Source organism: Dendroctonus ponderosae, unplaced genomic scaffold (assembly GCF_020466585.1).
Source record: "Dendroctonus ponderosae isolate FM_Combo_2020 unplaced genomic scaffold, Dpon_F_20191213v2 Dpon_F_20191213_3, whole genome shotgun sequence".
NCBI classification, from domain to species: Eukaryota; Metazoa; Arthropoda; class Insecta; order Coleoptera; family Curculionidae; genus Dendroctonus; species Dendroctonus ponderosae.
The window spans coordinates 13,725,715-13,735,376 of NW_026018508.1; the positions used below are offsets into that span (position 1 = coordinate 13,725,715).

At 36.6% G+C, this 9,662-nt stretch overlaps 3 protein-coding genes across 3 annotated transcripts in view; all 3 read left to right on the plus strand.

The window, feature by feature from the left end:
- LOC109537294 (probable G-protein coupled receptor Mth-like 11) overlaps positions 1–3,491 on the plus strand; it is an 11,831-nt gene extending 8,340 nt beyond the window's left edge. The window contains exons 5-8 of the mRNA XM_019903929.2: positions 765–952; positions 1,944–2,115; positions 2,176–2,318; positions 2,375–3,491. Of these exons, the coding sequence (XP_019759488.2) occupies positions 765–952; positions 1,944–2,115; positions 2,176–2,318; positions 2,375–2,559 (688 nt within the window). The 3' untranslated portion in view covers positions 2,560–3,491. The remainder of the gene's footprint in view (positions 1–764; positions 953–1,943; positions 2,116–2,175; positions 2,319–2,374) is intronic.
- Positions 3,492–4,091: 600 nt separating this feature from the next.
- Positions 4,092–7,046, plus strand: LOC109537291 (splicing factor 45). Its single transcript, XM_048665175.1, has 5 exons — positions 4,092–4,821; positions 5,632–5,881; positions 5,945–6,125; positions 6,181–6,373; positions 6,432–7,046. The coding sequence occupies exons 1-5, from the start codon at positions 4,555–4,557 to the stop codon at positions 6,717–6,719; spliced, it is 1,179 nt and encodes a 392-aa protein (XP_048521132.1). The 5' UTR covers positions 4,092–4,554; the 3' UTR covers positions 6,720–7,046.
- Positions 7,047–7,325: 279 nt separating this feature from the next.
- The window catches only part of LOC109537292 (SH3 domain-containing protein Dlish), a 4,396-nt gene continuing 2,059 nt past the window's right edge, over positions 7,326–9,662 (plus strand). Inside the window, exons 1-5 of the mRNA XM_019903928.2 lie at positions 7,326–7,857; positions 8,098–8,306; positions 8,459–8,649; positions 8,710–8,915; positions 8,969–9,073. Coding sequence (XP_019759487.1) covers positions 7,809–7,857; positions 8,098–8,306; positions 8,459–8,649; positions 8,710–8,915; positions 8,969–9,073 — 760 coding nt within the window. The 5' untranslated portion in view covers positions 7,326–7,808. The remainder of the gene's footprint in view (positions 7,858–8,097; positions 8,307–8,458; positions 8,650–8,709; positions 8,916–8,968; positions 9,074–9,662) is intronic.

Genomic DNA, 9,662 nt, shown 5'->3' on the forward strand with positions numbered 1-9,662 from the left:
AAACATGAAATTTTGCAATAATCTTACGCCACCCTTGCACAAAACGACGATAATTTTTCCAATTTCATAGACAACAGAAGACTGTATTTTTTCTAACATAACCCCCCCCCTGAATTTAAAGCTGGATCCGCCCCTGAGTGTCTCCTATTTGGTTTTGTTTCCTTAAACTACTGAAAACGTATTCTGCAAAGCTCTAAAAAATAGAGCCTTAAATTGCGCACTTTTTATATCTAGTTTTAACGGAAAATGCGAAAATTCAAGGTACCTAAATGCCAGTTTATGGCTCCCATTTGGAGAACCGGTTTAACTGCCAGGCTCTATTTGCCATTGCGGGATGCAATCCCGGACACAAAGCGTTTCAACACACATGTTTATAGGAATTTTTCTACATATTTTTCTTCGCAGAAATTGAATTGTAAATATTTAATAATATTTACTTGGTGCTATTTTTACCAATATGAAAAAAGTTCACATTACCATTATTATCATTTTTCAAGTTTGATTAATAGTCGGCCAAATGTTTTGGCGTAAAAATGCTCGATAATAAACACAGAAGTGAAATCTGTGTTTTCTCATAAACAAGCTGAAATTATTTGAGTAAGCTTCCAAGACAATATAATGAGCCAAGTCTACGTCTAACAACATGGGGAATTATTTGAACATCTAAACCGTCTCTATTTTTCATTTAAACGAGACAAATGCGCTTGGAAACTGAAACATTTTTAAGTTTCATTAATATCAGTATGGATACTATTTTGCCTTAGAACACCTAAAAGAACCATAGGAAGTGACCAAAGGCGAAAGGACCTAAAGAAATTCTTGCTCTACTTGCTTTATGGATGGGGAGCGCCGTTATGTCACAACCTGATGATTTTAGTCTTGGCATATAGCGAAATACTTCCGTATATTATTCATCCTTACATGGGACAATTTAAGTGCTTTTTCGAAAACAGTAAGTATCAATTGATCTCTATTAAAAAAAAAATGCGAGAGAAACACTGCAGAACTTGCAAAATTCAGCCGCAGCGCTTCTAATTTTATCTAAAATTGATTCCTTCCTCTAAGGGATTTCTTTTGGGAATTGACCAATTAATATCTGGTGGAATGCTCGATAAAAATTAAATTACATTCGCATGGTCATTTTACAGAAATTTCTATTAATACGTATGAAATGTAATCTTTCTGGTGCGGTTTATGTACGTTGCTAATTGATTGTTTAATGTAACTCTTGCAGCTTGAATGTGTTTCAAACGTTCAACTAATTCCTGTTTAAATTGATTGATTGCCTTTCAAAATAAACGTTATATGAATGTACTGGTAACAGTTTTAAAAATGTTTAACTGTTTTCAAAAGATTCTCCTTGATACTTTTTCACGATTCATCAACATAATCATTGTAATTTATCTTGGCTAATGCTGGTATGATTCTTCCCCCTTATGAAGGTTTGATTCCAGTTATCATTTTGTCTTTTGTTAAAATAAAAGTTAAATATAAACAACAGCAGTGAAGTTTTTTCTAATTTATATTATACTGAACTGAAAAACACTGTGCCTTAATTCGCTTTTGTGAACGCATTATGAAACATCAATGGAATACTCAAATCATCTTCAAAGCACATTTAACTTAATTAATAATAATTATTTTGAACGAAAACACTGCGCCCCTCATTCAACTAAAATTTGTTCTTTGTCTAAAAAAGTACATCTGGTTTTCGGCAGAAAATTGTTTTATCAACAAACAATAGAAGTATAGTTGAAAATATATCATCTAAGTTATTAATTCTGGCCAGCGATTGTATAAACGTTCATAAAATTACGTGTTTATTTGATGCGAAAAGTCTGGTTAATAATGAAATGTATGCATGAGATCCGTTTCAACTGGTTATATGATTATTTTCTTATTTATTTTTATGTAATATTTTTCATATGGTATGTAATTTTTAGGAGCAGGAAACTATGCCAGGGTGTTTTGGCTTATATTGCCCCAGCTGATAATCCAAATAATTAACACCGTGCTATTTATAAGAACAATTGTCTATTGCATAAAGGTGAAAAGTGAAATGATCAGAATGAACGATTCGAGTCGCATTAGCAAAGTGGCCGCTGATAAGGAAAAGTACGTAGTCTTGTTAAAGAAATTGCTTGGTTATTTTCAAAAACATTCCCAACGTTTTAGATTGGGACTTATTGTGAAGCTGGCTGTTATAATGGGAGTAGTTTGGATCCTTGAAACAACATCGGCTTTCTTTCCCGACTTGAAAGACGGTCAATTTACGATGATTTTGGAAATTATTATCGACAACATAATTTGTCTTCAAGGTATGGGGCGATGAGAGTGAGCGCATCACATAGTGTGCCTGAAATAATTTTTTCAGGTCTTTTCATTTTCCTGATATTCATTTGCAAAAGGAAGACTTACAATCATTTACTGATCAAATTGGGATTAGGAATGAGGCGGCTCTCAAACTCAACTTCAATGACTCAATCGAGTCAGCTAATTTCGAACTATCCAATTGGTAAAAAACGAGCTGCACTAAACACAAACGATGGGAAAATGTAAAACCTGCTTATTAGCTTAGTGGCACAGTTTAGTGGCAGTAGCTTCAGCTAATTTTGATATTTAAAAGTATTATAATGTAAAATTTGCCATTGAAAAAAGATATTTGTAATAGGAGTAGTCGCAATAGTCAACACAAAGTTAGTGTGTGAGTGCATATGTAACAGAGCATTGCTTGCAGAACATTGATACCAAAGTTTTGTGAAAACATTATAAACTTATTGGCTATATACAGGGTATACGACATGGACAGTACAATATTTCAGGAATGATTGGTTCCAACAAATTTTCAAGACGCACATTTACCGATAGGGTAACTGAAAATTAAAGTAAATTATTGAGCTGATCGGAGTGTTAAGAATTGCAGTTGTGCACCAACAGTCGAACTTTCTTTCTTGCCTTTTAGCATTGGGTGATTTGCCAGGTGGATGTGGAAAACAACATAAATAAGAAAACTATCTTGCCCAGCAAAATCACCCGCTGGATTTCGCTTCATAAATTAGACTAAGGTTATAGCAATGCTTTACACTATGCGTGAATATTCTTAGATAACTAAGCAGAGTATATTAGTTTTAAGAAAGATGTATATTAAGTAATCTAAAATTTTTCAGTTGCTTAAAATTCAGAAAATTTTTAAACCCAAGATTCAAGAAGCTCCGTCGTTGTGCCTCTTCGAATAAATATTACATGCATCAATAACATAAATATAAACGATAAAAATGCGATCTGCACAAAAATAGAACTTTACTGCAACGTCTGATTAGTTGAATTCAGTTGTTCTTGAAAAACTACACTCAGTTCAAACTAAGGGATTTATAGATCTTCTTACCAGCTTTCTGCAAGCTGGCGCCCCATTCTCCATTTTTTCATTAATCCTCAAAAAGCCTACTACAGAGACACAACGAAGAAAAGAAGAATAAACAATTTTTTATTTAGTTTCCTCGTTTAAATTAAGTAATTTAATCTATTTTTACTGTTAGAGACAGTGTCGGTACATACATTTTAGAAGTGGCATTTTAAAGGTTTTTCCACGTCCGATGACGTTAATGAACGTCATTTCACTGCAAAATATTTTCGTAATAATCATGTAGACAAAATTCGTGCCTTCGATGAACATGAATTCATCCACAAGCACACAGGGGCGGATCCAGCTTTAAATTCAGGGGGGGGGGGTTATGTTAGAAAAAATACAGCCTTCTGTTGTATATGAAATTGGAAAAATTATCGTCGTTTTGTGCAAAGGTGGCGTAATATTATTGCAAAATTTCATGTTTTCCGGTCCGTTTAGCATGTTTCTCGGAAGCAAAATGAGCAAGAACGCTCGTTTTTACATCATTCCAAAGAGAACTAAATGGCCTTTTTAGAAAGTGAACCATCGATAATGAAATGTTGCAGTTTTCTCAAAAAATGCTTGAATTCAAGAAGTTTTAGATTTGCGTGGTTTTTTTTGAGTTGCAAAATTCACTTAAACATAACGCTGCTTTTTTCGAAGTTTCTCAAGAACCATTCGAGCCAGATAATTCGTTTTGGCATCGTTGGATAGAGAATTGAATGGGGGGAGTCCGCCCCCTTGCAAGCACAAGCGGATTCGCGTGATTGGATCTTGTATTTGAGCCATAGAGAAAGTAAAATTATTTTACTTACTCTATGATTTGAGCCGAAACAGCGTAGATCCTGTGGGTAAGAGATATGCTAGCCATTCGGGATGCCACCTATGAGTCAGTGGATGAAAGCTGAATTCTCTGGCTGAATGCAATCTACCATAAATTCAAATTAAATGCCGTCATTTACGTTAAGGTTAGATGCGCTTTACCTTCCAAAATAAACGATGACAGCCAACAATCCTGTTAAATAATTGAAGAAGTATTGATAATTAACCTCGCTTTAAGGTTTGTTTTGAAGTGTTGTTTTCGAAATGTCTTTAAAGTTTGGTGCTTTTTAAAGTGGGGAAAAACTCGATTTTTTATTGAACCTTTAATCAGAAGCCGCGTTAGTGTAATGTCGCTGTACGACGACTATGATACGGCTCAAGACAAAGTCCAAGGATGGTCTTCTGGTATCAGGCTACTTCAGTCACAGTTGCAGCTGAAAAAAGCTTCGGTAACTCAGCCGAAAAGAGACCAAGCACGCAAAGCTAGCTTAGCCCCCGTTATCAACCTGAAAAGCAAGAAGGACGATGAGGAACCACCGACTTTTGCAAAACCTGACAATAGATTGCCGATACTTGGGGCAACCGGGATCTATTCCAATGAATTGGACTGGAAGGTATATAAGATTCAGCCTACTTTTAAACCACTCATTTAGTAACGAACTGCTTCTATCAGACTATACAGGCTTTCACGGCCGGTCAAATCACATATAGAAATGTTTTTGGGGCTTTGAAGCCGTGGTCCATGGGAATTTCTTCCTGACGTTCAAGTCTTTCTTCTGACTACCGAAGGCCTTTGATAATGTCCACCGCAGTTGTGGACGAAACGTCAGGAAGAAATTCCCATGGACCACGGCTTCAAAGCCCGAAAAACATTTCTATATGTGAACTGCTTTTATCTAAAGAACATTATTGATGAAATAGTCCAACTGTTGACGGCAAGTTCTACTTACATGCTTACAAAACCATTGTACCCTTTTCTCTCTAGGTCTATCAATTTAGGCTTAGAGTTTTATCACCTTTTTGATTATGAACTGGTGTCTATAAACTGAAAGGTTTCACTCAATTATTTTTTACAAAGAACGAAATATAGAAGAAGCCACCTGAAGCAATCAGAATGTTTCATAAGCAATTAGTAACCTCAGCATTCAGTCATTTAGTAAAAAAGACTTCCCCTAATACTTAACTTATAGGCATATAAGATTTTATATAATTATATAACATTTTCAGTATAGAGCTGCTGAAAATTTCAGTGAAATCCGACTTGATTTTAATTTTTCAAAGCTTGGCAAAATGATCACTTAACGCGAACGCTTCCAGAAAGCTGCTATAAAGAAAGCCTTTTTTCAAAATTAAAATCATCGAGAAACAATGTATTAAATTAGGCGAATTATACGAATACAAACTCAGTTGTATACTCATCTTAGGTAATTGATGAATACGATCCTCTTTGGCCGAATGAGTATGAAAAAGTGGTAAAAGAAATACGGGACAATCGAGATAAAGAAAATGACAGAGATCGGGATAAGGACCGAGACCGTGACCGAGATAGGGACAGGAAAGACAAAAAGCGCAAAAGTAGATTCAATGATCCCGATGATACTTTGCCGCGAACACTGGCGATTGCCCCTCCAACACTTCAAATGAGTCAACCTCCTGTTGCCAGTGGATTTGCTGGTAAGAAATTACCTTAGGCTTATTTAGAGGCATTGCTATGAGTAATAAACTTGCAAATATAAGGCCGTTGGACTGCCGAGGATGAAGAGGAAGAACGTCCCAAACCAGTGCGCCCATCAGGAGGTGCAGCTATTGCACCTCCTCCTAGTTTGCAAGAATCGACTCCTGATCCGTTGCCGATCATACCTAATAAAGCGCAAGCAGCTGGATATGGTGGATCAGTCGCAGCTAAAATAATGGCCAGGTAAGTTTCAATCGGCGCCTTTTCAACTGAGTAACACTTCCTATTCGTCGCTTAGGTATGGTTTTAAGGAAGGACAAGGCTTAGGCAGAATGGAACAGGGAATGTCGAGTGCATTGCAAGTTGAGAAAACATCGAAAAGGGGCGGTCGCATTGTTCACGAGAAAGACATTATGCCACCTCCACCTCCTCTGGATAGTGCGGATAGAAAAGACCCTCCTATCACGGAAATTGTGAAGAATCCCAGCAAGGCAAGCAGTAGGCCTTGTTTTGCAATTCTTCAATTTAGATGTTCTGTTTGCAATTTAGGTGGTTTTGATGAAAAACATGGTCGGTCCAGGCGAGGTGGATGATGACCTGGAGCCTGAAGTGAAAGATGAATGCAACACCAAATATGGACCTGTCGCTAGCTGCATTATTCACGAAATTCCCCATGATGATCCTGAGGAGGCTGTCAGAATTTTTGTAGAATTTCAAAGAATTGAAAGCGCCATCAAGGCTGTTGTTGACCTTAATGGCAGGTTCTTCGGTGGGCGGCAAGTTAAAGCCACGTTTTACGACACTGAGAAATTCGATAATTTACAGCTAATGGATTAATTGCGGTTTGATTTAGTGAGCCCTCAATAATCCGGCCAAATCCCATTGCCCGTTTTTTCTGTAAGTTTATTCGAATATTCCACACAACTAATAAAATCGCAGATCGATTCTAATTAGAAAGGAAATGAAAGATTAGTAGAGGTACATGAAAACATAAAAATGTACCTCTGCGTTCAAAAAACTCTTTCAGTACAAAATTATCAGTCTCTTTCCACAAGAAAAATGCATTTTCTGTTCCTCATATATGTATGTTTTGCAGTTTGTATATCCGACATGGACAGGTTTTAATAATGTTTCTTGAAAAATTAAAATTGACTCGCAAACTTTTGTTATATTTTAAATACTTATTGCACCTTTTGCTATCTTTTCTCCAATTTCCTTTCCTATCAAATCTCGGTCAAAAATTGGCAAAATATCAATAAAGTATCTCGTCCTAACTAAAATTGCTAGCAATTTAACGAAAATTTTCTTCAAATGGGGAAGCGATTTTCCCTGATTTTTTATATTGATAAAATGTAAGATTTATAGTTAAATATCCTGCGCTAATATAAGAATGTGAAAAATTCAATTGCAACTTACTTGTTAGCTTTTAACTTGTTCTATCTTTATAGTTTTTCGCTCCTCAAACTCCGATTTAAAAAACCCAGTATTTGCATCATTTCAAACTGAATTCTTCACTATGAACCGTGTCTTTGTTGCTTTCGATGGTGAAGACAAGGACACTGAACTTCAGTTCACCAGAAGACCCCAATCTTCAGATTGGGTTCTTCGGAAGATTGTTGATACTGCCATCTGTGCTGGAGCTGAAGAATAAGAACTCATTCTTTGGTACCCAGATGCCATTCAAATAATCCGCCGTCCTTCTCTGCTTTAACGGAACTGCTATTTGTCTCTTCGTTCATGGACTTTCTAAAGTGAACCTGTTAATTGACAAATGGTTCCATTGGGTACTTCGCAAGTTTTTATTTACAAGTGACCCGTCAGGATCGAAGACAGGTTGTACTGATTTGTAAAAAGTTTAAGCGAGAGGTCATTGCTCAACCGATATAGCGCGATTGTATAATGAATTATGTGAAAAACTTGTAAAAAATGGCATTTCTATGCCCTGTGAGGATTAGACGCGGCAAAAAGAAAAAGTGTAAGTAGCATACCCACATAAACAAATACAGTAGTTATTTTTCAATATACCAAACTGGATTGTGGAAGCCCAAGATTGACCCAAATTGAAACACTTCTTGGTACCTGCTCCTGGTTGTTTTTCCACACTTTACTTGCGCAAATTGCAAAAAATTCATTACGTTCAACTTCTTTGTCCAGTTGCATTTTGGTACCCCAAAAAACACTACAGGCGCTTTGAAAAAACGGTTATTTTCTTCAGCCTCCAGTGTAGATCTCGAAAAAGAGCTCAACCGGGCAAGCAATGGAGTTACTCCAGGAATGGGAAGGATCACCGGATCTGCCAGCATAGAAACGCTGGTTAGAGTCGGAATTGAAAAGGAGCATGGCTTATCTCCTGACTCTAAAATGGTAGTTCTGCACGACTTTACTCCTTGTGTCGATGATGAACTGGAAGTCAAAAGGGGCCAGGTACAGTAGCTAATCTTCCTGTAGGTCATTTGATCAGTAATTACCAGGTTCATCTACAAGAAGTAAAAACTTTTTAATTAGATTTGTTTGTTAAAGGAACCCCGTTTGTAGCTCTAATAGATGGAAGTTTGCAATCTTCATTTCTCTTGCAGATAGTGAATATATTATACAGGGAAAATGACTGGGTGTATGTTATATCTCCCGACACAAGACAAGAAGGTTTTATTCCGTTTTCCTATTGTACGCCCTACAGCAATCACTTAGCTGAGATGGCCATCAAGAAGAAACTGCCTAGGGAGAACCAATTGGCTTCAGGAGAGAGTTCTGATACCAACCATGACTGGTAAGGCTTCCAAACTTGCGCCGTCGAAGCGTAGATGTTTCAATATCACTTTGGTTGCAGTGATGCAGCAGGTCTAGATAATAGTGACTGTGATTCCTTGGGGAAAACTAAGCAGGAAACTGGGGCCATTAGTCCAATTAGTATCCATTCTGAACCCGATATGATTCCCTTTTCTAAAGATCCTTCTGGAAGGTATATCGTGCTGTACACCTTCATTGCTCGCGATGAAAACGACGTGTCGGTAGAACGAGGAGAATTTGTCACAGGTATTTCCATTTATAATAAAACTAGCTGTTTACGGAATTTTCGTTTGCATTAGTTCTAAACCGAGAAGATCCCGATTGGTACTGGATAGTGAGGAGTGATGGCCAAGAGGGGTTTATTCCATCAGGGTTTGTCTATCCTGCGGACAATGTGATACAAGGTAAGCAAATGCAGTTTTGGTATTAAAAAGCACGTACAAAAGTTGCAAATACCCACATAGCAGAATATACCTGGAACATTCATGTGATGTACATGCATATTCCTGGGACATACATGAGTTACATTATGAACATTCCATGTATGTCCCAGGAATCTGTCTGAGTTAATACACTGAATGTTCTGGGAATGTACATGTGTGTGTTCAGTGAATGTATATGGTATGTTCAGGGAATATACATACATAGTATATCTAACGAAAGAAAAACGATACTTTATTTCCTCTTATTAGTTTATTCACCTATTTAAGTATTTACTGATGTAATTTTTCAACAACAAGAGTTACTTGCAACTAATCTAAAACTAATTAAATGGATAATAAATAAATTAAAATATAACTTATAACTACGGGCTAAAAATCTAAATTAACATTTTCAGCATTTTTGCCGTTGTCGCAATGATGTGTGACTGTGAGATAAAACACAAACCTTTATCGAAAAAACTGCACTTATTATTTTATATTCCTTACATGTTCCCGCTCTGTGGCTTTTGCCCTTTCATTTTGTTCTCGATCAATTAAAGTGTTTCGCAAT

What these genes read in the sequence shown, in the direction of transcription:
- LOC109537291 (XM_048665175.1), top strand. Translation starts at nt 4,555, where the DNA reads ATGTCGCTGTACGACGACTATGATACGGCTCAAGACAAAGTCCAAGGA. An exon ending in GCAGCTAAAATAATGGCCAG is followed by an intron (nt 6,126 to 6,180) that starts GTAAGTTTCAAT and finishes TTCGTCGCTTAG; the next exon opens with GTATGGTTTTAAGGAAGGAC. An exon ending in TTGTGAAGAATCCCAGCAAG is followed by an intron (nt 6,374 to 6,431) that starts GCAAGCAGTAGG and finishes TTTGCAATTTAG; the next exon opens with GTGGTTTTGATGAAAAACAT.